The 27,465-nt window shown below is 41.4% G+C and overlaps 1 protein-coding gene across 2 annotated transcripts in view; it reads left to right on the plus strand.

Moving 5' to 3' along the window:
* CLTC (clathrin heavy chain) overlaps nucleotides 1-27,465 on the plus strand; it is a 34,064-nt gene that overhangs the window by 2,140 nt on the left and 4,459 nt on the right. Inside the window, exons 2-31 of one of the 2 annotated variants that reach the window (XM_068909724.1) lie at nucleotides 6,893-7,100; nucleotides 9,254-9,522; nucleotides 9,850-10,011; nucleotides 10,798-10,911; nucleotides 11,339-11,512; nucleotides 12,506-12,703; nucleotides 13,317-13,517; nucleotides 14,070-14,222; nucleotides 14,476-14,598; nucleotides 14,917-15,054; nucleotides 15,431-15,595; nucleotides 15,699-15,879; nucleotides 16,901-17,064; nucleotides 18,768-18,893; nucleotides 19,484-19,626; nucleotides 20,066-20,300; nucleotides 20,649-20,771; nucleotides 20,868-21,013; nucleotides 21,180-21,363; nucleotides 21,732-21,924; nucleotides 22,383-22,540; nucleotides 22,751-22,915; nucleotides 23,009-23,116; nucleotides 23,250-23,417; nucleotides 23,594-23,743; nucleotides 24,013-24,144; nucleotides 24,313-24,423; nucleotides 25,154-25,324; nucleotides 25,633-25,854; nucleotides 26,955-26,975. In XM_068909724.1, the coding sequence (XP_068765825.1) occupies nucleotides 6,893-7,100; nucleotides 9,254-9,522; nucleotides 9,850-10,011; nucleotides 10,798-10,911; nucleotides 11,339-11,512; nucleotides 12,506-12,703; nucleotides 13,317-13,517; nucleotides 14,070-14,222; nucleotides 14,476-14,598; nucleotides 14,917-15,054; nucleotides 15,431-15,595; nucleotides 15,699-15,879; nucleotides 16,901-17,064; nucleotides 18,768-18,893; nucleotides 19,484-19,626; nucleotides 20,066-20,300; nucleotides 20,649-20,771; nucleotides 20,868-21,013; nucleotides 21,180-21,363; nucleotides 21,732-21,924; nucleotides 22,383-22,540; nucleotides 22,751-22,915; nucleotides 23,009-23,116; nucleotides 23,250-23,417; nucleotides 23,594-23,743; nucleotides 24,013-24,144; nucleotides 24,313-24,423; nucleotides 25,154-25,324; nucleotides 25,633-25,854; nucleotides 26,955-26,975 (4,806 nt within the window). The remainder of the gene's footprint in view (nucleotides 1-6,892; nucleotides 7,101-9,253; nucleotides 9,523-9,849; nucleotides 10,012-10,797; nucleotides 10,912-11,338; nucleotides 11,513-12,505; nucleotides 12,704-13,316; nucleotides 13,518-14,069; nucleotides 14,223-14,475; nucleotides 14,599-14,916; nucleotides 15,055-15,430; nucleotides 15,596-15,698; nucleotides 15,880-16,900; nucleotides 17,065-18,767; nucleotides 18,894-19,483; nucleotides 19,627-20,065; nucleotides 20,301-20,648; nucleotides 20,772-20,867; nucleotides 21,014-21,179; nucleotides 21,364-21,731; nucleotides 21,925-22,382; nucleotides 22,541-22,750; nucleotides 22,916-23,008; nucleotides 23,117-23,249; nucleotides 23,418-23,593; nucleotides 23,744-24,012; nucleotides 24,145-24,312; nucleotides 24,424-25,153; nucleotides 25,325-25,632; nucleotides 25,855-26,954; nucleotides 26,976-27,465) is intronic. The other variant, XM_068909725.1, reaches the window with a different exon arrangement.

The raw sequence follows: 27,465 nt of genomic DNA on the forward strand, positions 1-27,465 counted from the left end.
CTATGGTATATTATTTAAAATGCAAACCATGCATGTGACCCACTACCAGGTCTCTGATGACATGAGTACTATTACATAATGAAACTCATCTGCTTAGCTCTAGAAGCGCTGATAGATTTCATGCCAATACTATTGTGGAACTTGACTATTCAGATTAGGTGGACTTTTCTTCAGTTCCTGTTTAATGTAGAAGGGGTAACTTAACCATGTGTCCTTCACAACTGCATATACAAGCTGGTCTTTCTTAAGACTTAGTGTCCAGCCTTCTGAGCCTGCATGGGCAAGCCTCTTGCCCATAATGCTTAAGTTTGCTTGTAACTACTGAACTTCCTCATTTTATTTCATTGAAAAAACTTAGAGGAACTTGAATTCTGGGAGGTACTGTTTCTATGCTGAGTCTTCCAATTTGCTGTTAAAGGAAACTTTGAGAGCAGAAACGGTGATATTGCTACGTTATTGCAGGCCAGAACTGTTTCAGCCTACTCGAGGCTGTTCTTAGGCGGTCTTGATGGATTCAAATAACACAACTTCCTGAACTGTTTTTGGCCTACATCATCTAGGGAACTTGTCATGCAGGTGTTGCGCAACACGTGAGTGTATAGCTAATGTTTAACTGAACAAAAGGGGTACCCAACTGGAGCCTTTTTCATGCAGAGTCCAGTGATGGATCTGATGGGAAAGGGTTCCTGGGAGCCTATTGCTAAGTTACTTTTAACTAATCCAGAAGCCTGATGATCCGCGCTTCATAAAGTGTGATGCCAGGCTTCTGTGGATTCACTGCTGCAAGTTGGAAAATGGTGAAGTAACTGTCTGTGCAAAGCTTGTCCTGACCTTCAGTTTCAACTCAGCTGCAGTCCATATCGCACTACTTCAAGGCATGCTGGCATTAGCTGTTGCAGTTAGCATCTTAACTAGCTGATATGGGTAGGAGTGAACAGTTGATGGGTCCAGAAGCCCTGCGGTGCTTCTAAATGTCCTTGGGAACACAGTGCGACATGTTTTGTACCCATAATTTGGACTGAAGGTCTCTCTCTAAGACTGGACAAGTAAGATGTGGCAAGTAATTAGCTTACTGGGTCTAAAGGAAAGTGGTTTTTTTTTTTTTTTTAAATAGTTATTCATTACATGAAGTGTAAAATCAAAGTCTGTTGTCAGGTTGCAGGTTTTATGTTAGTCAGGCCTGAGTAGTATTACATAGCTCCAAAATCTGAGTAGCTTCGAGTATGCAGGTTCTTATCTGTGTATTGTCTATTGTAGAAGTCTGCTTTGCTTCAAAACATCAACATCATGCTGTAGAGGAACTGTTTCCTTAGAACTTTCCAAGGAAAAACTTTGATTCCCATGCTATCAAAACTACTAGACTCTTGTCGTAAAACTTCATCGTGAAATTTCTTATTTGAAGTAGCCATGAGGAAACAATTCAGTGGGCTTGTAGTATGAGATCAGAGTTCAGTGTATTGAATGATTGCAAATCTAGCTGCTGGTAACAACTCATGGAGTCATTAAAACTTGAACGCCTCTGTGTACTTGAGGGGTGAAAGTAGAATGCAACAGCTAACTGTGGCTGGTGCGTGGAGCTTTTGTAATACCATAAGTTCCTGGTGAATGAGAAGGAACAAGACGAGTTAGTAGGAGGTGAACTAACTGCCATGCTGTCTTGAAATATATGAAACCGATCTTGGTTTAGGCACACTGCTGCCCTGGTGTGACTTAAAGCATTAACAAATACTTTCATGAACTTCAAATGTATTAAAAATCTGTTGTTAGACGGTACAGAAATCAACTTGTGCAGTAAGCAGAGTCATGGCATTTGACATTGAGATAGAACTGCCCTTTTAACTAGGAGAAACGTTCCTGTATCTACTGGTCATTAATAAAGCAAACCTGAGTGGCTGCTATGCTGTTCTAGTGTGGTGGTGCTTGGGCTTGCTCTCAGAATCATGTCTAGCTATACTGGAGAGCTAACTGAATAAAACTGGACAGCTGAGGTGTTACGAAGCTTGCAAGTGTGCAACTTCACTATAACAATGACAATACTGAACAATAAAATCTTCTATGTATTGTGCTGGCAGCAAAATAGTTTAATATGTCCTGAAACACTAAATCTCTTCTTTTACAGTGTTAGTTTGAAGCACTGAAGTCTTTACTGGTATTTTAAGAAGTTAGGACTTAGAGGCAAAGCTGCTGTGCCAAACACTGTGTGTGTGTGTGTGTGTGCGCGCGTGTTGTTTGTTTGTTTGTTTGTTTTGGTTCTGATGCTCAGTGGACCCAAGTTCCTAAAACCAGTGAACCTAGAGTATTCTTAGAGTAGATAGAGGAAAATCTGTAACAAAGAAGGCTGTGAAGGATATAGACTTCCTGAAGCATGTGCATGTCAGCTAATTGGATAGGCACAATTACTTAAGCAGTGTATGGGCTAGTCCTCTCGGCATGTCCCTAGCAGATACTGAAGTCAACAGGCCTCCTTGTCATGGTAACAGCGTTCTTTGCCCCTTCGTGCTGGGACTATCTGGTGACTTAACCAAAGATAAATAACGGTGACCAGTGTTTCTGTATTCAGGTTTCAACAGATATAGTCTCAAACTATAACTTAGAGTTGAAGTAGTTGCACAGCACATCAGTAGTTGCTGACCGGATAACAACCTTAGCCTGTTGAGGCTGAGGCAGAGCATAGGAAGGATATGGAAGTAGAAAAATTCTTGAATATTATGGAAGTCTCTTATCTGTTGAAAACATAACTTCCTAACGTGTCAGACTGTGATGCTTACCTTGCATTAGTAAACATGGAGTATTTCAGTGCCGCTAACTGGCTGTGGGACCCCTGTGTTACAGAACTGTGTAGCCTGTCCATCTAAGGGATCAGCATGGAATTATGTCTTTGGCAGAACTTAAATTTGCTTTGCGTAAGTGTCATATAAGGAGCAAATGAGTAGCTTAAATGGAGCCTGGTGCCTATTTTGTTCAACCAAAGCCAAGTAAAACCTCAATGTCGTGATAGAACTAATGGGACTCGCTGCACATCAAGGAAGCTGTTCTGTGCGTCCCGAAAGACTAGTAATATTTGTTACTGGCATTTCACAACTGTCTGACTTCTAGCTGCATGTAGATAAGGTGTCTCTGTGCAGAGACTAAGCAGCTGCTTGTGGCTACAAGAGCAGTGGTTGTATCCTGCTGAGCCTCAGAGCTGAGGTGAAATGCATGCTCAGCAGTTTTGTGCCCTTCCTTGTAGGCAAGGAGAAATAATCTGACAGCTAAGCAAACTGTCACAAGAAAGCAAATGTTCCAGGAAGAGGTCAACAAAGCTATTTTTGTCAGCAGTTTTACATGTGTGTTTGACATCAAACTGAATGGTAGCTTCTCTGGGTAAATTACAAGAACATACTTGGATCGTCTTCCGGTGAAAACATGCTCTTGCTGATCGGACTTTCATTTGCTGTATTTTATAAAGATCCACCTCTCTAACAGTATTCAGATAAAGGTTTTTGTAGAACTTGATGGTTCAGTACAGCATGCAATTGACTGAGCTATCCAACTTCTAGCTAAGCTCCTTCAAGACTCTGTCTCTAAGAACATTGCTGCTCCCTCTAGCAGCCGATGTCATGGTTCTGCTTTCATCCACCGCTAACTTCACAGAACACTTTCTTCTTAACATGCTTTCAGGAGACTTGTAACTATACTTTCCAACAAATGTTAGTGTAAAATAACTTGGACTAAGCTTTGCTTGAGTGAGCAATTTAAACAAGTTCAGTTTTCATACGTACTTAAATGCTACAGAAGTGTTTTTCATACCATAGTTTTAAGAGTATCTAAAGATTCTTTTTCCCAGTTTTTAAACCTTATTTTTGAATTGGTGAAAGCTAGTGGACCTAAATGAGTGCAGTGTTAAATATTTGGGTTTTTATACCCCTTCTCTTACCAGCAAGGGGAAAAAAATCTACTGCAGAGCCCTGCAGTCTTTTATGTGGGGTAAACTCTGGAGTTTGAAAACTTCAGTACTATTCCATTTAGTATTTCAATACTACATCCAGAGAAATACTTCCTGTCATGTTGTGTAATAGTAGTCTTAGCTGTATCTGTTTGCTTTGTTTAGCTTTCTAAACACTCCTGCCTCACTCATCTGAACTTTAGCCTGTTTAGGGAAGGGAATAAACTGTGCTTCAGGCATTAATCTATACTTTTAAGAGTTCTGTGCATCAAATCTGAGTGGCGCCAAGAATAGTTACTATTAGCTGCGCTAATCAAATGAAACATGGCGTTCTCTTGGCTGGTCAAGCTTTTGTCAAGTCAAATGCAGAGATTGTCATGATTAATGTCAACTTCCTGTTTCAGTACTTAAAGTAGAGTTAGTTCCTAGACCTGTTGATTGTGACAAATTGTTAGCGGAAAAAACTTGTATACTTAGACCTCCTAACGGTCACGCCTCTATCAGAAATCTTCTCCAGGCTTTCCTCGGCACTCCAGTGCCAACTGACTAAATCATTTCAAAGAAAGATCTAGGCATTGGAAATGGTCTTAAATTTAAAAAGGGCTATGTCTTCCACTCCTAACTGGGGATGAATGCCTCAGATGTGACTCCTAGCAGATGGCAGAGATTGGTCATGATTAAGATAAATCTGTCTTGCGGTTTCTAAGCAACTTTGAGTGGTTAAGTCTAGACCTCCCTAAGAGGTCTGCCATCTGCTAGGACTTGTTTCTTGGGCTTTTTTATTTTTGCTTTTTATTTAGCAGGCTCAATTTGAGTATAGTGCTGTGAACTTACTGCTAGGCAGAGTACTTAGTGCTCTGAAACTACACCAAATTAACAAGGCAATTGGACATTTGATAAATGACATTGCACTGGTTAACCCTACAGCCCTAGTAAAAGGGAATGCCTCATCTTAGTAAATCTATCCCACTCTATTACTGTCTTCAAACCTTCTCTGCCTACAGGGATGTGACTGGGTTGTTTATAGCCCTGCCTAGCGGGTGTGCAAATAGCAGACTCTCTGGCCTGGAGACCCCTGCCTGATTAAAGGCGTGAAATGAAGATCTGAACTTAGATTCATCTGGAAAATTTCAGATGTACGTAGCTGAAGAAGAGCTGCAAACACTGGTTCCCTACCTGCAATGGAGGATGGAGTGCTGTTACTGCTACACAGATACCTGTGGTCATGTTCTGTGACGCTGAGACTCGAACGCTCGCTTAAATCTAAGTGACAAAGTTCTGCCCTCTCAAAGGGAACGCATGAAGTAGGGTATGATTTCTATAGCTGTAGCGTTAAAGCGAGGAAACTCCTTCAAGTGAAGAGCAATTTTTTTTTTTTTTTTAAATCCAGGTGTTTTAGCCAACTCTCACAAGAGACAGATGTCTTAATGTCAGATGGATGGATCTGTTAGGGGAGCTATGTTGGAATGAAACTTATTTGTTGTGTTAAGCTTCAGGAGAGGTAGCCATTCGGCCTTGGAAGAATGGCTTCAGCTGGTCAAAATCATGCTAACTAGTTTAATGCCTACCTCCAAGAACTGAGTTTAAATGTGTTCTGTTTCTAGTCGTACTATCTCTTTAAACTCTTCAGAAGTAGAAAAGCTGGATGGACCTAAGAGTTGCTAAAAGATCATTATTAATTCACTGTGTAATGTGGGCATGAAAGGAGCCCTTAGGCATTAGAGAGCCTGAATCTTTTTGGTATAGGATTGGAAACTTGTGACATGCTTGGACCCCACTGGAGAACTTCAAAGGGTGAAGTTCTCTCTGAAAGAGCAAAATCAACTTAATGAAGTAGTGTGCTTTAGGACAAAGCACTTCAAAATGCTGAGTGACTTTAGAACCTTATGAACTGGATGAATCTTCTACTGTAAGAAATCCTCTCCTTCAGCATACCAGCAAACTAAAACTGACTTGCTTTTGGGCATGTACCTTAAGCTGGACTAAGATCTGACTCTCTTGATTCTCTGGATCATACAGATAAGCAATTGAAGTGCCTTTTATGAAGCCTTTTTAATAAAAATACATGGTGTGCCATAGTTTAGATGTTACTTCTTCCTTGCATGTGCCGTCTGAAAGGCGGGACAAAGGGGAAGTGTAGTAAAACACCCTGTTTATCGGAAGCTGCAACAGAATGGCTAAGGCGTGGTCATCTCAAAGCCCGTACAGAGCACAGCTGATAAGAACTTAGCATTTTGCTTCAAACCAGTACAGTAAAATTAAAATGGCTTTAAAGATCTAGCCCTTTTAGATGACTTGAAAGGGCTTGCAGTTCAAACAATCTCCTAGAAAGAAAAAATGTCTGAAGTGTTAGAAAAAAGTGACAATCCCTCTAACAGTGGGAAGATTGACCTTGTGTTCCTAAGGTACGTCCTGTCCACCCACAAGTTGAACATCTGTATGTAGCACAAAGTAACTGTTTTGTATTTCTACTATTAAAAATTTCTACTATTTTTTTAAACTCTGCAGGGATAAAGATAAAGCTCAGATGCCTCACATGTGGCAGTAAGCTTGAAACAGTGATAGCTTCCAAGCTCAAATGGAATAAGTTAGGTCTCTGGAAGCAAAGCTGGTAGGAATAAGTGTTCAAACTGCAACTTTGACACTGTTACCAGGAATATGCAAGTTCAGTGTACCGTAAGCAATTTGAGGAGCTCAAAATTTGAGGTCTTAAAGCAGTAACTTGCAGATAGACCCTGAAGGCAAGGTACCAAGTACTTGAACTCTGCAGGGCTTCTTCAGGAAGCCTGCTGAGCTTAATTGGAGATGGGCAAGAACTTGTGTGTCATGCCATTTATGGTTAGCATGCTTCTGGCTGTCTTGTCATATAAAAACACACGAGGCCTAGCGTCTCTTGCAACTTTCATAAGCCTTGTTGGTAGCTATTCTTGTAGTAGTAACTTAAGGCTAAACCTTTTTGTCTTTCAGCTCCAAAATCTGGGCATCAACCCAGCAAACATTGGCTTCAGCACTCTGACAATGGAATCTGACAAATTCATCTGCATAAGAGAGAAAGTGGGAGAACAGGCTCAAGTGGTGATCATTGACATGAACGACCCCAGCAACCCTATTCGGAGACCAATTTCAGCTGACAGTGCTATCATGAACCCTGCCAGTAAAGTCATTGCATTAAAAGGTATGGAACTCTCGATAAAGAATCGTTTGAAGTTGCTGAGGAGCTTTCTGTGAGACTAGTTTATGACTGACTTAAGTCTCAGGCTACTCGTGTGGGATGATCCCTTGTCAGTTTCCCACAGCTTATTGGGAACTTAAATCTAGTTCTGAAAGTAGCTGGGCAGTAAATTTCTGATAAGGCTTGCTACAAGTTCTCTGATCATCTGGGTGAGTTTTTTGCCTCACAGTCAAAGTGCTTATGGCTTCTGAGCAGGGAGAGCAGGAAGAACAGTTCAGGCTTTAAGGACGCTTCTGGAGTCTCTATTCTGGAATATTTTTAGGGGCAAGTGAGACCTGATCTATTAAGCACAGAGAAGAATATTCAGATTGGGGGGAGGAAGGAAATGTTTCTGAAGGCCTTAAAGTTTGGCCATGCTGGAAGAAGGCTGGTGCGCCAATGTATGCATATTCACAATATCAGTCAGAGATAAGAAAAGTAAAACTACTTGTGGAAGACTCTTCTATTTAATAGAGCACAAGGTCAGCTAGCTCCATATCTTTGGCAATATAAATAACAAGCATTCTTCCAGAGCCTCCGGAGATGTTGGTCTCTTCCGAGAGGAAGCCTCAAATATTCTGGCACTCTAGAAACTCATATATTGCTAATATAAAGATCTAAATGTATTCTAATGTTATCAAAGTTTGACTTTAATACTGTGCTACTGTTTTGTCACAACTTTAATGCTTTCTTGTGTGTGCAGATGGTGAGTTATCTCAATTGATTGTACCAGTACTTGTCCTGTCTTATGAAAAGAGAAAGGAGAATCAAATGGCTCAGATTTAAAGTGCACACTGAACAATGAAGTTAGAAACGGCCAAAAGCTTTAAATCCGGAGGGTGTTTTGGTGCCTTTCCAAACAAGGGAATCCCTTAAGATTCAGAAACTTAATTCACTCAAGAGCTCAGAGCGCACTTAACTTAGCACAGTAATCTTGATACTAAGCCTTTTATAAACAGGACTGACCCTTTCAACTTAAGTCTAGTTCTTGCCTCTTAGTATGCCTTGCATAGTGTGTAGGATAGATGTTACTTGAGTTTCTTTTCCCTTGACTATAATGCTTCAGCTGCACTAGACATGCAAACAAACTGCTAGCCTGTAGCCTGAGTAACACTATACTAGGCGTGCTCCTCCAACCTCAGGAGGAACTCCTGACTCTGCATGTTATTTTGGTTGAAGTAATGATGGCTTCTAACTAAACTAACTCTTAGTGAGTGAAGACACTTGCAGAAATGGCATTGTGACTTCATCAAGTGGAGACACAATTAGTAACTGTAACAGATGTTCTGACCTGCATCTAGTTTCACCTAATCTCTTAATATTCCTCTTGGGCTACACTAGCATGTGCTTAAATAGCTATCTCCTAAAACTAGCAGCAGTTGGTCAGAACTCTGTCCGTTCAACAGGAAGGAATATCTTCATCCATGTCACTGCACTGTAAAAACTCTCTGGTAGAAATGACTGAAGGTGGCTGTTCAGGATGCATATGTTCACCGTTCTGTGTAACTCAAAGCACTCTTTACCTTCTAGAGCTCGTGTCGGTCACTTGACTCCTTTCCTCGCACAGTTTGTGTTAGTCTCCAATTTGCAGCCAATAGTTCTGTGTAACCTATTAGTGTAACTTAAGGGGTTCCAGTTAATGAGTCTGAACTACAAAAGCCCTCTGTCAGCTTGACCTTTCCATTTTGTGTTTTATTATGCTTAAAACAAATGTGGACACTTAGTTTTTAGTGACCCTGGCATAGCGCGCTCTGCTACTTCTAAGAGTTTCAGCAGTGTTGCAAACCAGATTTGATGTATGTGAAGTAGCATACAACTTGTTCATGAAGCTGAAGCTCTTGTCTCGTAAAAAGCTGTTTTCCACATCTGTTTAAGGTGGCTTAGTAATGACTAGTTCAGACCAAAATTTATGCAATTGTGTGATAGTAAAATTAGCTCCAGGAATGTGGCCTGGTTAAAAGTAACAGCTGCTCGCTGAATGATACAGCCAATATACAGTGGCATTCTCTAAAAGGAAGTCATGAATTCAATGTTATAGTGCAGCTCCTCTGCTTTTAACCAGTGCTTGAAATAACAGGTGGAAACTGCAACCTGACTAACAATGTTGTGTCTTCTAGCTGGGAAAACGCTTCAAATATTTAACATCGAAATGAAGAGTAAAATGAAGGCTCATACAATGACAGATGACGTCACCTTCTGGAAGTGGATTTCTCTGAATACCGTTGCTCTTGTAACGGATAATGCAGTCTACCATTGGAGCATGGAGGGAGAGTCTCAGCCAGTGAAAATGTTTGATCGCCATTCTAGTCTTGCTGGCTGCCAGATCATCAACTACCGTACTGATGCTAAGCAGAAATGGCTACTGCTAACTGGCATATCTGCCCAGGTACTTTACTGCTAATGAGATCCAGGGTAGAAGGCCCAGAACTTGGCTGCTTTTCTCCTTCTCTGGGAGCAGAACCGAAAAGATTTTCCTAAAACACTACTAGGAATGTAAATGCTTGTAAACCTTTAAATAATGAAGTTAGTGTAACTGGAAACCTTTACAGTAGTAGTATAAACATTAGTACGTTGTCAAGAGTCTAAAGTGGTTCCTCTGTTACAGAAGTCATGGTACTTCAGTGTGATATGACAATGTATTTACCGAAGCTAACCTGCATGAAACTACTGGCCAAGTGCCTTCTGTTCCTGACTCTTGTTCTGTCTTATCTAGCAAAATCGTGTTGTGGGAGCCATGCAGCTCTATTCTGTAGATAGAAAAGTATCGCAACCAATTGAGGGACATGCAGCTAGCTTTGCGCAGTTCAAGATGGAAGGAAATGCTGAAGAATCCACTCTCTTCTGTTTTGCAGTAAGAGGGCAAGCTGGGGGTAAGGTAAGACTTGGTTCTAAATGTGCTGTAATCTTTAATGACTTGCTCTGGTTACGTGCTTCCAGGTAAACCAGTTGTCTTAGTGCATGCTGGATGTTACACCTGTGACGTATGTGTCTGTCGAGGCATGTACAATTTCACAGTAGGGACTACCTGATTTGTAGGAATCTGTTTCAAATCATGAAGTGAGGTGGCATGTCATGAGCAGCAAATGAATTAGCTAGTTGAGGGATGTGACTTTAATCAGCATCAAAGAAAAATTATAAAGCTGAGCTTAAAGAAGAAGCGATGTGAAGCTTAAAGGGTTAAGTTATCTTCAAATTATTGGATGAAAAAATTTAAACGCTAGTGCTGCAAGGCTAACTAACAAACTAGTGCCAACACCAGAATTCCATAGACTACTTTAAGTAAAAAGTGAAACAAAGTAGAACTAAAACTAGATTCAGAGAAACATCTTCTAAACTGTTTCTGAAGAGTGTTACCCTGTTGAAGTAAGTAGAAGTGACTTAACTGAATTCTTAAACTTTTAAGCAGCTAGAGATAACTGAAGGTCACACTTTTTTCCCCTTTTCTTCCTCTCCTCTCCTCTCACTTATGGAACAGAAAGAATACTGTATGCCATACCTTTAGCCTGTGACAATGTTCAAGATGACTGGCTGTTAAGCATGCTTTGCATGCATAAACTTGGGATTAAGTCTCAACAGTAAACAAATTGCCATAGCTGCTTTGTGTTGGATATGTTGTTACATAGATTGTATGCAAGAACTAATAAGCTTATCTATTGCACAGTTGCATATCATTGAAGTTGGCACACCCCCAACAGGGAATCAACCATTTCCAAAGAAAGCAGTGGATGTCTTCTTTCCTCCTGAAGCACAAAACGACTTTCCTGTTGCAATGCAGGTATGAGATCTGCAAAATGAGCACAAGAACAAGTCTGTAGCTTCTCTTGGTGGGTATGACTGTGTAGCAGGGTGCTGGAAGCTGGGTGGTCAGTGTAAAACCAAGGCTTGACTCTAGCCTGAGTGGTTTAACTTCGTAGGCAGGCATTTGTTCCTACTCTAGTAGTGTTAAGTCAAGGTGTGGGCCTCAGCTCTCTCTGAATGCTGCTTATGTTTATTCATGGAACAAATATCCATGTATCTTTATCTTCCAAGCTCTTAAAACATGATTCTATTGTGATGTCGCTCTGCTGAAATATTCAGTAAAAATGAAACAGCATTCTAGTACTAGTTGTGCCACTGAAATGGCACAACTGTCCGCTGATTCTCAGAAGCACTTACTCATTTTATCCGATACCAAATCTGATTAATCTATTCTTGTCTTGCAGATCAGTGACAAGCATGATGTGGTGTTTCTGATAACAAAATATGGCTATATCCACTTGTATGACCTTGAGACTGGTACTTGTATCTACATGAACAGAATCAGTGGGGAGACCATATTTGTTACTGCACAGCATGAAGCAACAGCTGGAATTATAGGAGTCAACAGAAAGGGACAAGTAAGGAAGCCTGGACAGGAACCCCCTTGCTTAGCCAATCCCACTGGCCCTTACTGATACACTAGGGTATTCATGTCAGTGTCTAAAAACTTCTAGAGATGAACGAGACAGAATAACAGAATTAAGAACATGTAGTATCTGATACCTGAAATAGGAGTGTAGCCTGTCTGGCTTCTAGTTTCTTGCATAGCCAGAACCCAAGTTGGAGAATTTGGTTTTCACAAAGTGGTGGGCATGAGGTCTGAACGCTTCTCCACTCTTGAGGACAGAACTAGAATATACCTCTTTTTTTAGGCACATAATACCCTCTTAAAGAGCACACTTTAATTGGAGTCTTAGATACATTAACTTCCTGTTTGGCACGTCTCGTGTCTGACCGAATATTTGAAGGCTGATAGTTAAATAGACAAGCCCTCTTCAAATTGGGAATACCTTGCTTAAGAAAGGCATAAGCGTGTACCATCACGTGGGACTCTTGTCTTCTCTAAAAGTAGATGTTAGTGATATCTCCTAACTTTGTGAGCCCCAAAGAACTTGTTACTGTATCTCCATATGCATCTAAATTAGCTGTGTCTCAGTCTAGAAACATGGTGCTACTGTGCTTCTGGACTGAATTGATTTCAAATATTGTTGCTGCTTGAATTTGAGTAATACTAGTCAGAAGCCCTGTCCCCATTTCATCCTCTAGAATAAGTTATTTAAAACGCTGGAGTACGGGTTACAGAAGCGCAATACTTATCCCTGTGTTTCTGGCCTCTGTAAATACTTAGTCACATTGGGACAGGGGCTCATCTGTTCTGGTGCAGTAATTGGATGGTAGAGGTTCTTTCAGCCAGAGATCTGTTTCTAGGTTAAAAAGGTAAGACCCTGCAGTTATCAAGGGACGGAAGAGCTTTCTATGCAGGCCGTAGTTTCCCTTTTAGAGATCAGCTTGGCACTTGGCTAATTTCTTACGTATGGATTAACTGAAGTTCTCCTTGTTAATTTATTCAGGTGCTATCAGTGTGTGTGGAAGAAGAGAATATTATTCCCTATATCACAAATGTGCTGCAGAATCCTGACCTAGCTTTACGAATGGCTGTCCGCAACAACCTGGCAGGAGCTGAGGAACTCTTTGCCAGAAAATTCAATGCACTGTTTGCACAAGGGAACTACTCGGAGGCAGCCAAAGTGGCAGCTAACGCTCCAAAGGTAATGCACTAACATTGAAAATAGTATTGAACTGCAGCAGCTTAACCTTTGTGCTTCAGAAGAGCTCACTGAATTTAGTGAGTGGCGAGACCGGAATCTCAGTACCGCTAACGTAGTACTTGTTAATGTACCTGCAGAGAACCTGTACGCTGTACTACTCATTGTATGCTGGAAGATCCTAAAGCTTGTATGAAGCCCACAGGGGGGAAAGGAATAAATGATGAAATGATGACTGCATGATTTAATGCTTTTTGTATTCATCTTAATCCCTGCAAAGATACGCAAAGTTCCTGTGAGAGGACAGCCCCCAGCTGAGGCTGTATTCAGATGAGAAGAACATGCTTGCAGGGACAGGGTGGGGCATCTTAATTCTGTAGGACAGTTCTCTGAACCAAGATCTGTATTGCCTATTGGAACTAGTTTAACAGGCTGCTGTAGCACTTCTCAAAAGCAGTGTCGGAGCTGATGCTCAGTCATGCTGCTTCTGGCTGTTATTCTGGCCTGGCAAAACATAACGTTGCTGCAGAAAGCATTTCTAGTTTAGCCTCCTGGATAAACTCTTGCCAAGTCACAACAGTGGAACAGAACGCTAACAGGCATCTCTTTCTGGCAGGGAATCCTGCGTACTCCAGACACCATACGCCGATTCCAGAGTGTTCCAGCTCAGCCAGGACAGACTTCCCCTTTACTGCAGTATTTTGGCATTCTGCTTGACCAAGGGCAACTGAATAAGTATGAGTCCCTGGAACTCTGCAGACCAGTGCTTCAGCAGGGACGCAAACAGCTCTTGGAAAAATGGTTAAAAGAAGATAAGGTAAATTTGGGATAGTTACCTTTAGGGCTGTGGAGGGACATAACTGACAGGCAGCCCTTTTTTTTTTAAGGGAAAACTCTCTTCAATGCACTAGTCTGATCTAACAACCAAATGTTCGTCCACCTGTAACTGACTCATGTTGGTGGAAAAGAACTGATTAGACACTTGACCAACTTTACTAATTCCATCTAAGGTTACAGCAGGGTGAGCTTTGCATGGAAGGCTTCTGAGAGGCTATTGTTCCTTCCCAAACCACTTCAGGCTTTTTTCAGATACTGACTTCCATATACTTTAGGCTGTGGCTAAACTTCTGTAATTAGCTGAAGAAACATGCTGATATGTTGGATCACCTAGTTCTTGTTAGCCCTACAAATACGTTTCTGACTTGCAGAACAACGTAAGGGAAGGAGTCAGCTAGATCAGTGCTGAAAGAGTCAGATAAAGCTATCAAGCTGGGAAGTCCAAAAGGAAGACAAATGGGGGAGAATGTAATAACACGTTTCAGTGTTGCACTGTCAGTGTAGACTTGACTGTATGTGCATCTCTAAACAGTTGGAGTGCTCGGAGGAGCTGGGAGACCTTGTGAAGTCCGTAGACCCTACGTTAGCGCTTAGCGTCTATCTAAGAGCCAACGTTCCGAACAAAGTCATCCAGTGTTTTGCTGAAACGGGACAAGTCCAGAAGATTGTTCTGTATGCTAAGAAGGTGAGAGGAAACTAACTTACTATTCCTGTCCTATGTTCAAGAATAACTATTCTGTGTTCCAAAGTCTGCTAAAAGTAACTGGGCATCTGAGGGTCTGCATAGCACATAGTTTGGTCTAAGGTTGTTATTAATGATCCTTGCCAGACTTGGTATGTGTATCCTTTTGCGCTTCCCTATGTAGTTTTTACCAAGCTATGTATTTGAACAATGCTTGTTACTCTTGCTGAGTAACTACTCTTCGTTATCTCTGCAGGTTGGATATACTCCAGACTGGATTTTCTTGCTGAGGAATGTGATGAGAATTAGCCCCGATCAAGGACAGCAGTTTGCACAAATGCTTGTTCAGGATGAAGAGCCTCTTGCAGACATAACACAAGTAAATAATTTCATTGCTATGAAGCCTTAGCTTCAAGGCCGTAAACTAGCAAGAGGAGCCATACTCTAACACCAGAGAGATTTCAAACTAGAGTTTGGGTTTACCTCACTGAGACCATGTTTTCTGCCTGGTTTTAAGAATGCTAAGCGGCAGCTTAGCGTAATGTGAGTGTAAATCGGGTTTAGCTTTAGTGGAAGCTTGCACTTTGTGTTACTTTGTTTAAATATGCTTCAAGTTCCTAATCAAAAGCTTCCCATGTGATAAGGCTGGCATTAAGACACTGTTTAGCTACCAATTTAAAAAACAATCTTCTTACAGATTGTGGATGTCTTTATGGAATATAACCTAATTCAGCAATGTACAGCCTTCTTGCTGGATGCACTGAAGAATAATCGTCCCTCAGAAGGTCCCCTGCAGACACGTTTACTTGAGATGAATCTCATGCATGCACCTCAGGTATGCTTTCAAAATTAAACTGATATGAGATCAGGATTGTCTTTAGACTGGCCACAAAACTAGACTGTGGTCCGCATCAGATGGCAGTGGTAAATGGCTAAATCCCTGAAACGTTTCTGCTTAAACTGTGAAACTATGACTTTTAAACGCTTTACTTGAAGAGACGCTTCTTTAAATGCTTTAATTTCTGCTGATTTCTTCCCAGAAGTGGTGTGGCAGTTGCTGTTAATTTTTGGCCTCTCTGCTACGATTGAAATAGTTTCCCTCAATCTAGAGGGCCCTGTTTAGGGGGAGCTGAGCACTGAGCTTTGATAGTGCTGTAAAACTGATTTAGTCTTCAGGAACTAAATGAAACTTTTTCAATTGTTCCTTCTAGGTTGCGGATGCTATCTTGGGAAACCAAATGTTTACTCATTATGATCGGGCTCACATAGCTCAACTGTGTGAGAAAGCTGGTTTGCTGCAGAGAGCACTAGAACACTTCACAGACTTGTATGACATCAAGCGTGCGGTAGTTCACACTCATCTTCTCAATCCTGAGGTATAAAATTAATGTATCTCTGATTGTAATTGATACTGTTTCAACATTGATTTTTGGAGTATGTGTTCTAGTTGGGTCTAAAATGGCTTACGTGTCTCTGCAGTGGTTGGTGAATTATTTTGGCTCCTTATCAGTAGAAGACTCTCTGGAGTGTCTGCGTGCTATGTTATCTGCTAACATTCGTCAGAACCTGCAGATTTGTGTCCAGGTAGCTTCAAAATATCATGAACAACTATCAACACAGTCACTTATAGAGCTGTTTGAGTCTTTCAAGAGCTTTGAAGGTAAGTTCATGTTCTTCTCTCTAGCAAATGGAGTTAGTGCTTACCTCACTGGAATGCTTGTTCATGTGTGTATGAAAGCTTGTCTATCTGCTGAACCTAGAAAGTCATATTGAGCTTAACTCCCTAGGTCTCAAAGATGTCTCAAAATCTGACCAAAATCTTAATCCCTCTTTAAGTTGGGTGCCAGGGTTTGGTACTGCGTATTTCAGGCTTCTGAAATGTAACAAAGAACTTCCTGAGCTGAAGACAACTTCAAAAGTTAGTACTTTGACTGAAGAGGCTGCTGGCTTTTCCTTTGTCCAAAATGATCACTAAAGTTTGTGTAGCCTTTGGGTTTAGGATTTGTTGCATCTCTCTAAGAACAGCAAGATATAGTGCAGTCAGTATGATGGTACTTCAGTAGTCACATCTCTGCAGGTGTATGACTGAACACTGTCTTGCTGAGCTTTAAAGAAAACCTTGAAAGAGTAAGAGACAACATAATCGTTAATTTTTGGAGTATGGAGAATGGTTAGTGGAATAAGATGTCATATGCCTAAAGGAGTAAAGGTGAAGCCATAGGAATACTTGACACAAGCTCTGTGGCTTGTGTCAGGCGGCCGTTGCACCTTTCACAGGAGCAAGCATGCTGTGTAAGAGTAGCTTTTTTCGCACAACCACTTTTGGTTTTCTAAACTTTTCCTTGCTCCTGTCTAGGGGCATATGGAAGGCACATGCTGGATGTTTAACAAAACTGATCTGTGGCAACTGATGATGCATCAGGCTTTATCAATGTCTGATATAGCATGCTACTCTGTACCTGAGCTGAACTGAGCCCGCTGTTGTTTGCGGTATTGCAGCCTGGCCTTTGTGCAACAAATTGCAATACTTGCAGAGAATTGAAAGAAATAGAAGCAAGTTTCTGCAGTAGCCCAACCTCAAATTTTCAGGTAGTCCATAATTGGGCAGGTTTTCTCAGAAGCTAATATGTTGATCCATATCAAGGACTAGCAGAGTAACATATTGACTCTTTTCCCCCAAGGTTTGTTTTATTTCCTGGGCTCTATTGTAAACTTCAGCCAGGATCCAGATGTGCACTTCAAGTATATTCAAGCTGCATGCAAGACTGGACAAATCAAAGAAGTAGAAAGAATCTGCAGGGAAAGCAACTGCTATGATCCAGAACGTGTTAAGAACTTCCTCAAGGTAACGGTTGGATAGCGGTGGATTGTCTTGGCCTGTTGGGGTTCTGGTAAACATGGTCTGCATCACCAGTGAAGTGAGACAGCTCTGTGGAGGTACAGATGAGCCTTAACCTGTTTAACTTAAGGATCCGTTTGTATTCTTAAAACAGAGGTATCTAGCATGTTGGCAGTACCTTCCAGCAGAGTCCAAGTCTGGAACGATATCTAGAAATGGAAAACTGAGAATTTGACCGATAAATTCCTTACTGCTCTTAATGAGGCTAACTTGACTTGAACTCTGAAACTGGAATAACACGAAGTTACCTAAGAACTTCTGTTACAGGTGTCTACTAAAAAGCAGGAAACAAAGTAACCTCGTGGTTGAGGAAATAACCGTGATGCCGAATGAGTTCATAGCTTAAATAAACCTACTTAAACTGTAATCAGCCTCAACTGAGCAGCTACAGAAACTGTATGGGAATAGTGACAATTCCAGGAATCCTTTCTGAATTCAGGGCTGACTTTCCTCGCTCATTTTAATCACATGTGCTTCCTGAAACTTCAGCCAGGTGAACTGAAGTTGAGCTCTGCTGGGATGCCAGCCAATCTAAATTGCTGGAACTCAGAGCATCTCTGAAACTTGGTTCTAAAGAGCAGAAAAAGATGGTGCAATCAAGTTCAGATTCTGTAGTCTATTGTCAATGCTGAGCTTACAGGATAAAAATAACATTGCTAATGTTTCTAGAAATATTTTAGAAACGGCGTGGGTGGGGGAAACTTTATCTGGGAACATTTCCTGCCTTCATGTCTGTAAGTTGCATGGCGTAGTCTTGGATTTTGCTGTTCGCATCTAAAGATGGCAAGACTTTTCAAATGAAAAAACTCTGGGAAAATAACCTGGTGTCACTGAGGTGTAAGGTATATAAAATGATCGAGCCACCTAAGATAAGTTATCCAGCTATCAAATTCCTGATGAAAACTATTGTTTTTTGTGCTGTTCCTTGTCTGGAATGTGCAGGACATGTACCAGGTAAATCTCCCAGTATAGGCCTCCCTATGTAAACTCCTTAAACATCACTTCTATATGTAGGATTATATTCTGGGATGTGCCCACTCAAATAACTGATCTGAAATACACACCTAGAATGCTGTCCACCTCCGTCAAGCTTCTGTTCTGTAACTAGCGTAATCTTGTGCTCCAAGTTGGAACAGTTTTAGATAGCTAATCTGATTAGCAATTTAAGTACTACTTCTACTAGCTTGATTCTTGCGCTGTTCTCTAAATGTGTAGCTAGAAAGTATTGTCCCAAGACACCTGCCACTTGAAGTCAATTCTGTACGTAAGCTTTCCATTATGATCCACAACTTAATCTAGTTTTGGTTGAATTCCTTTTGAAATCCCAGAGTGCTAATCCTGCACATCAGACACCAGTGGCAACTAAAAATGCTACCTATAGCTTAGACTTTTAATAGTTGTACTGTGTTGTAAAATTCTGTAGACCCTGCCATGAAAAGGACCAGAGGTAAACTTTAGAAGACTTCTTCTGTAGGTACTGAAGTAGGTGCGAATTCTCCTATTTGCTGCATATTGCAAAAAATAAGTTGAACCATAAGCTGTCGATATTTTGGAGGTCCTAATCTTGGCTTTCTAAGTTCAGCTACTTTAAGTGATTGTTCTTATGCTTAAACGGACAAACCCAGTTACTGAAGCTTTCCTCTTTATAGGAAGCAAAACTGACTGACCAGTTACCCCTCATCATTGTGTGTGATCGCTTTGACTTTGTTCATGACTTGGTGCTGTACTTGTACAGAAATAATCTCCAAAAATACATTGAGATCTATGTACAGAAGGTAAGTTGCAATTGGTTCTCTGGCTTTAATGAGTCAAACTGTCAACTTTTTTGTACTGTGTGCAGCTACAGCTGTAACGTTTGTGAACAAGTATTTGGTAAACGGCATCATACTTGAGCCAGGCATCTAAGTATCTATTAGTGGCCTTAGGTAAGTTGGCCCTTATAACGATAGTCAAATCTCTTATTTGTTCTCCAGTCAAGTAGGAGCAGTAGCCTGCTAGTGCTCTTATCTTAAAGGAGGAAGATTTGGTATAATAACTACGAGGTTCTCAAGATAACTTTAACTTCCAGCATTTTAGAAAGGACTTTTTCCTTTACCCTTCCTTTAAGGGCATAACACAAATCAGCTTGCTCGGGAGGTCTTTCTTGGGGGCTGAGCATTAGTGAGCCGCTGAAACTGAGTTGTGAACCCCTGCTGACTGGAGAACTGCCTTTCAAGCTTATGCAGGACCTCAGGAGTCTAGGAGCAAGAGTAGGAAAACAAGGTCCTTTTGAACGGAGAAGCCTTCGTGTGAACTTCAAGAAGCAAGCCTTGACTGCCTATGTTGCATGACAACAGACTGACTACTTTAAATGAATCCTCTTTAGGTGAATCCAAGCCGTCTGCCTGTTGTTATTGGTGGACTGCTTGATGTGGATTGCTCTGAAGATGTGATAAAGAACCTTATCCTTGTAGTGAGAGGTCAGTTTTCGACTGATGAACTTGTTGCAGAGGTGGAGAAAAGAAACAGGTATTAAACTTTTACAAGTCTCTCAACACTGCCAAATTGGTAACTGTTAGTTCTGAAAGGTTTTCTCAGTCTTGCACTGCTCGCCCACTCAGTGCATGTCCTCATTGCATAGCTAAGCCTTGTACTGACAAATACCAAAAGCTGCCTTAGGGTTAGTAAGCAGCAAATTTACTACTTTAATCCTTGTCTGATAAGGGACCTCCACTGAGCAGCCTGCAGATAATGGCACATGATGAGCTTCATGGAATACTGTCAGGAAGTTATACCATTATAGTCTTTTACTCCATTTTGACCTGCATTCTGCTTCTCTATAAGTCTTTGATTTTTTTTTTTACAGATTCCTTCCTATACTAAAGCTGACCTCCACAGCAAAGGAACTGTGCAGTGGATAGTTACATATTCACTCAACCTCTTTAATACAAAACCTCCTTCCTTCTAGGCTGAAACTACTTCTGCCGTGGCTGGAGGCAAGAATTCACGAGGGTTGTGAGGAGCCTGCAACTCACAATGCGCTGGCCAAAATATACATTGATAGCAACAACAACCCAGAAAGATTCCTGCGTGAGAATCCTTATTACGATAGTCGTGTTGTTGGCAAGTACTGTGAGAAGAGAGACCCTCACCTAGCCTGTGTGGCTTATGAGCGTGGACAGTGCGACTTGGAACTTATTAATGTATGTACGCCAAGGAAGCTGACTCTCTCAAGTTAAATCTTAACCAAAGTATCATGGGAGATAGATGCTTCAGACTTACGACTTACAACAGCATTTAATTCCTAATAAACACTAAATGAGCTCGCTTGCAGTAGAATGTGTAGCTATTTCAATCTTCCTCTACAATTTAATGAGAAATGGTAACTTCCCTGGGCATCCTAGAATGGGAGATTAATGGAAGTCTTAAAGCCTGAGATTTCTAGCCTGCATCTCAAGTGGGTTTATATGATGTTGCGGTACAATTAGCTCATCTACTTGTAGTCTCAGGTGGCTGTGACTTCACTCTGAATAAACGTTGCCTTTCACTAGGTGTGCAACGAGAACTCTCTCTTCAAAAGCCTTTCCCGCTACTTAGTTCGCCGTAAAGACCCTGAACTATGGGCAAGCGTACTACTGGAAAGCAACCCTTACAGAAGACCACTAATTGACCAGGTATAACTGAGAAAACAATAAATGCTTGTGCTGTCCTAACTTGATTTGCTTGCGGCTAACTTACCTGACTTGTCAATGGCTTGTCTCTGCCCGTAGGTTGTACAGACTGCACTGTCAGAGACGCAGGACCCTGAGGAAGTCTCCGTTACTGTGAAGGCCTTCATGACTGCCGATCTTCCCAATGAGCTCATTGAGTTGCTGGAGAAGATTGTTCTTGACAACTCTGTGTTCAGTGAACACAGGTGTGTAATGTCAACGCTAAGTCATAGGAAGCTTGAAATTACGTACGGTATAGGTGTTAAATTGCTGTAACGTGGAATAGCAATCAAACTAACACCCTCTCCAGAGGAGAAGGTGAATCTCTTGAGACCATTACTTTGATACGTGCTCGTGTTTTTGTCTGTTTAGAAATCTGCAGAACCTCCTCATTCTTACAGCTATTAAGGCTGATCGTACCCGTGTCATGGAGTATATCAATCGCCTGGATAACTACGATGCTCCAGACATAGCAAATATAGCTATCAGTAATGAGCTCTTTGAGGAGGCATTTGCTATCTTCAGGAAGTTTGATGTCAACACATCAGCTGTACAGGTATCTTAAAACCCCGGTCTATAATAACACCTTCTGATGTGTGCATCCAGAGGCGCATGTGGACTTTGCTCTTGACTTGTGACTTCAGGACTTAAAACTAATTTAGCAAGGCAACCAAGCCTTTTCTAGACTTGTAGCTTAGTAATAAAACTACTCAATGGGATTAACATCACTTGTGTGTTGAACCCTCTAGTATGTGAGACTTTGAGCATAAAATCAGTAGTACTGCATGAGTTGCGTAGAATAGCCTCTGCTTTAGAAGCAACTGTGGATCTACTAAAGAGGGAGAACTAACATGAAGCACGTGTTGATCTCATGTAAAACTGACACTTACTGGTAGTGACTGATCATGGTAAACCTTTTCTTAGGTATTAATAGAGCATATTGGAAACCTGGATCGTGCTTATGAGTTTGCTGAACGCTGCAATGAGCCTGCTGTGTGGAGTCAGCTTGCTAAAGCACAACTTCAGAAAGGGATGGTAAAGGAAGCAATTGACTCCTATATTAAAGCAGATGATCCTTCCTCGTACATGGAAGTTGTTCAAGCGGCCAATGCCAGCGGTATGACCTATCTGAAGTTTTATCTGAATCTCTGCTTTTGGTGCTCAGCTCTCTTGTATGGTCTGTTGTTCAGATTGCATCGAATTTGGTAGAACTGTAAGCAGCAGTAATCTAGTCCTTCAAAAACTGCCCTAAACAAGAAGGGAAGTAGATATTATGTTCTTTTTGCAGATAATCGGTGGCCTTATGACTAAATTTAACTGGCTGGAGGCTTCTGCCAGAGCAGTTGCTGCTCAAGAGGTTTTTGCATGAAGTTAAATATCATCATTGACTTTGTTAGGCCCGTCATAAGAGTACCTTATTCATCTAATTTAGTGCACACTTAGTATGAAGGCTAGCCTTGATTGTTGGGGAACGTCTGCAGAAACATTAAGTAAAATTAGGCTGAGTTGGCAGTATAGCTTAAGCGTAAGTGAGCTCAGTTGTGGAAAGTAAGCATCCTGATCTTTATTCCATAGGAAACTGGGAAGAACTGGTGAAATACCTCCAGATGGCACGCAAGAAGGCCCGAGAATCATATGTGGAGACGGAATTAATCTTTGCTCTTGCTAAAACGAACCGTCTAGCAGAGCTAGAGGAGTTTATCAATGGGCCTAACAATGCACACATCCAGCAAGTGAGTGAGACCGCTTCTCAGTTTTCCTGAATCGCTACAGCAGAATCCTTAGGCTTTGCCAACCAAGGGATGTTGGGACTTCTGTCTCTTTGAATATGCCGGTTTAGGGCCTTAAAGATGCTATCAAAACGGAAATGGCTTGAACTGTACACATTTTAGGTAAGCCTGACTGAAAAGCTGCAGCAATAACTTGGTTACGCTCTCCTGTAGGTTGGCGATCGCTGTTACGATGAAAAGATGTACGAAGCAGCTAAGCTCTTGTATAACAACGTGTCCAACTTTGGCCGTTTGGCCTCAACTTTAGTTCACCTAGGTGAATACCAGGCAGCTGTAGATGGTGCTCGGAAAGCAAACAGTACTCGCACATGGAAAGAGGTAAACTTACTGCTTGAATAGGTTAAGATACTTCAAAGTGCTAACCTTTTCAGAAGGTGTTTTATAAGCTGTAATGCAATTATCAAATTTTAGGTCTGCTTTGCTTGTGTTGATGGAAAAGAGTTCCGCCTGGCCCAGATGTGTGGACTTCATATTGTAGTACATGCAGATGAATTGGAAGAGCTAATCAACTATTACCAGGTAATTAAGCTGACTCCTTTTGCGCAGTCAAAGCTAAATGTTTCTAGTGGCAACTCTGCCCAAAACTGGAAGTCTGCTTGGGGGCCAGGTTGTTTCCTAATGTGAAACTTCTCTAACTGTGTGTATCTCTTAGGATCGTGGCTACTTTGAGGAGCTCATAACTATGTTGGAAGCAGCGCTTGGACTTGAGCGAGCACATATGGGAATGTTTACAGAGCTAGCAATTCTGTACTCCAAATTCAAGCCACAGAAGATGAGGGAGCACTTGGAACTGTTCTGGTCCAGAGTCAACATACCAAAGGTGAAAGGAGGCAGACCTGTTAAGCTTGAAACTTGAAATGCATCTGTCTGAACTGTGCGCGCACGAGCTTTTGCAGTAACAACTTCTGAGGTTATGAGTAGCGCTAAAGCTTGAGCACAGATGGATACTGGTAGCCGTGTATATTAACTGGAACTTCTAATATGCCTTTTGCTTAGGTTCTGAGAGCTGCAGAACAAGCCCATCTCTGGGCTGAACTGGTGTTCTTGTACGATAAGTATGAAGAATATGATAATGCTATAATCACAATGATGAATCACCCAACTGATGCCTGGAAAGAAGGACAGTTCAAAGATATCATCACTAAGGTATTTCTTTGGGGTGAAAGGAGGTAAATTTCTTGATATGTGCGCTTCAGCTCTTCACCTTTGCTAGCAGCCAGCTTAGAATTCTTCCGGGTTCTTTGTAGTGCTGCATAATTTCCAAACGAGTCAACTACTGTGACTTCTAAAGACAACTATAAATCTTAGGTGCGTGGCTCAGTAGCACAGGAATATCCAAGGTTAGGTCCGTGTTTCATCTCTGTTCCTTTACAATCAAGCTCCTGCTCTAAACATGCATCCTTACTTTTCTGTAGGTGGCCAATGTGGAGCTATATTACAAGGCAGTTCAATTCTATTTGGAATTTAAACCTCTGTTGCTCAATGATCTGCTGATGGTATTGTCCCCTCGGCTTGACCACACTCGTGCTGTCACCTTCTTCACAAAGGTAATTGTGCCGTTGTCCAGACTAAAGGGAAGGATTGCAACTGGAAGAGTCCTGAGCTGTAGTAGTGTGTTAAAATGCCCAGCATCCCCCACCATGGGGCAGCTGAATAGCTACAAGACCTCTGTAATGAATTGTCTTGACTTAATCTGTCAACTTGCTTTCTTGAAGGTTAAACAGCTACCACTGGTTAAGCCTTACTTGCGCTCAGTTCAGAATCACAACAACAAGTCGGTGAATGAGTCCCTGAACAACCTCTTCATTATTGAAGAAGACTACCAGGTATGTCCCGTCTTGAAACGGTAAAATACTCTAACAGCAGATATCAGCTTGCATGTTGTATATGCTTATTACATGCTTCATAATAGTAGCAGCTATTCCTGAGCTTCAGATGGCTCTGCTGAGGCTTGCTTCTGAGTCAGTATTAATCTAATATTCTAGGTCTACCTGTGTAAGGTCTAGAAACGTAGGTTTTATTTAGTTTCAGGTAGATTCTACCTGCTTGTTGTTGACTTACGTTCCTGAAGTATTTGTTCTTTGCCACTTCAATCTGAACTAGGAACAACTAGCCAGTGATTAAGGGGAGAACTGCCAGGGGCTTTCTAGGAACCTTTTGGGTCATTCCTGCTGGGGATAAACTGGCTACTTTTGTTACGAGTGCAGCGTCCAACTCTTGTTGCAAACACAGTGGGTACTAAGCAAAGAAGTTAGTGGGTTGAACAGTTATGATGTCTAGCTATTCTAACGTTTGTGTAGCCAGCAGAGCAGGGATTCTTATCCTCCGCGATCACTACTGAAAAGTACCAACTGAATGCTCTAAACTCCGTGTGTGTGTGTGTGTGTGTGTTGAACACTAGCTTCCCAAAAGAACTAGATCTCTCTGCAGGACCGGCTAGAATACTTTTATCTTGCTAGGAGTAGGAACACAGAACTAAAACATACTAAAACGTTGACATCACTGAGAACGCAATTTTGTGTGTGAGGTGTGAATGACTTTGTTTACTTAACTCAGGCTCTTAGGACTTCTATAGATGCTTATGACAACTTTGACAACATTTCGCTTGCACAACGTTTGGAGAAACATGAACTGATAGAATTTCGAAGAATTGCTGCATATCTCTTCAAAGGAAACAACCGCTGGAAACAGAGTGTGGAACTCTGCAAGAAAGACAGACTGTATAAGGTAAGACCGCTTCATAGACTTGGTTTAGCATAGTTAGCCTATTTGGAGCCTTTCGAGTGACTACAGACTCTCAAATGTGGAATCCCTTGGCTTCCTAGTCAAGCTGCATCTCTTTGGATACCACTAGGTGGTGCCTGTTGCTAATCCAGGAAGCTAGTGGTGGTAGATGGAAAGATTTATTGGAAACAAGTTATGGAATGCCTCCTCTCTGCTAATGTCAGCAATGGATTGCAGCTTAGTTAAAGGCCTGATCCGTGTCGATGAATGTACTTGTGGCACCTGAGGCTAAACAGACTGTTCTGTTGTAGGATGCAATGCAGTATGCTTCAGAATCCAAAGATACTGAGTTGGCAGAAGAATTGCTGCAGTGGTTCTTGCAGGAGAACAAGAGAGAATGCTTTGGTGCTTGTCTTTTCACTTGTTATGACCTCCTAAGGCCAGATGTTGTTTTGGAAACGGCATGGAGGCACAACATCATGGACTTTGCCATGCCCTACTTTATTCAGGTCATGAAGGAATACTTGACCAAGGTAAGAGCAGGTGCTTTTCCAACACTGAAAGCTTGTGAGTCACTGTGGTGTATGCCTTGAGACTGTCTGCTTGCTACTAACATTGGTACGGGCTTTGTCAAATGTCTGTCTGTCCATGTCCACACTTATTTTCAGTCCATCTGGGGAGAGACTTCGCCCTCTAAGAGACTGAAACACTTGCAGACTCCGCCCTGTCTACCAGTTGCAGAATCCACATCAGTAGTATTTGCCTGACCATGGGCAGTGTCTTAAAATAGGATAAGCCTGAATCCTAGAACTATGCCATGTCGGTCAGAAATCCCAAATGGCAACAAGCTCCGACTAAATTCTAGACTACCTATTAAATAGCTTTATAGCTAAATTTTGAGTTAACTTGGTCTGCTGTGCACTTAACTCCAACATGTGGCTCTGATAATTAGTGTCATTAAGTATCTCTGACTCAGTTTTCACTTCAAGTCGCTTCAGGATGGGGAAGTACTTGATAACTCTGACAGACTTGAACTGAATTTTTAGAAGTTAAATATCAACTGTCATTCACAAGATTTGCCCAACTGAAGCTTTTGGTGTATCTTCCAATGAAATAGTGTAAATTCCGTAATGATCAGTACTCTTTCCATGAGAAGTTAAAACTTGATGCTTGAGTCGATGAAGACTATAGAGTGCTTGTTTTCTAGACTTGCTTGTCTGTGACTCCTAAAGACAGGACTACTCTGTAGTCCTAAAGCAATCTGCTATCCTTAAATGCTGTGTTTTGGGGGAGGTGGGAACTGTCTAAGCAATGGCATTGCTCGTCAGATACGCCTGATGTACCAAGCTAATGCTAGGCTTCTCTTGGAAGTAGTAGTATTCCTGGAGTAGGATTCTTAAAGATCTACTAAAGGATTAGGATGTAACTCTAATTTAGTTAATGAAATCAATGCAGTAAGATCTAGTATAGGAACAAGCAGAGCTGCCTTTCTGAAGCAGATACTTCTGGTGTATCTTTGTTTTTACTCTCCTGTACCTTAATTATTTCTTCCTTGACGCTTTTATTTCTACCTTTTATATGCTAAATATGGAATTTGATTTTTCTAAGCTGCACCTTCTGAATTCCTTTGCAGGTTGATGCAATAAAGGAAAAGGTGAAAGTTGGTTCTTGTTTTCCATCTTTAAGTCTGGAGGACTAAGTCTAAGGATTCTGCATGAGTTTTTTCCTTCCTATGTTTACTACACTGCTGCTACTGCTTTTTCCCCCCAAAGAAAATATCACTAAAGCATATGCAAATTGTTTAACTCTACAAGTAGCTAGAGCTGTAGGACAAAAGTAGATTCATTTGCTACTAATAAGCTAATAGATCCTTCAGGAAGGGCATACGGGTGATCAGTTGGATCACAGTCAACATAATGTTGAAAGGATATACAAGTGCTACTGTTTGACAGCCGATCTGACTGGAAGAATCTCCTGTAATAAGGAGTAGCCAAGTCTTAGACTGTTTTTTTGAATCATAAATCAATATGGCATTTGGTAGTGTAAGGACTGTGATCCAGTTTCTGATCCCTTGACCGTTACTAATGTGTGCTGACTGTAGGCAGTATAGCTACTAGCTGCTTCAGAAGAGACTCTTCCTCATT

Source organism: Struthio camelus, chromosome 16 (assembly GCF_040807025.1).
Source record: "Struthio camelus isolate bStrCam1 chromosome 16, bStrCam1.hap1, whole genome shotgun sequence".
Lineage (NCBI taxonomy): Eukaryota > Metazoa > Chordata > Aves > Struthioniformes > Struthionidae > Struthio > Struthio camelus.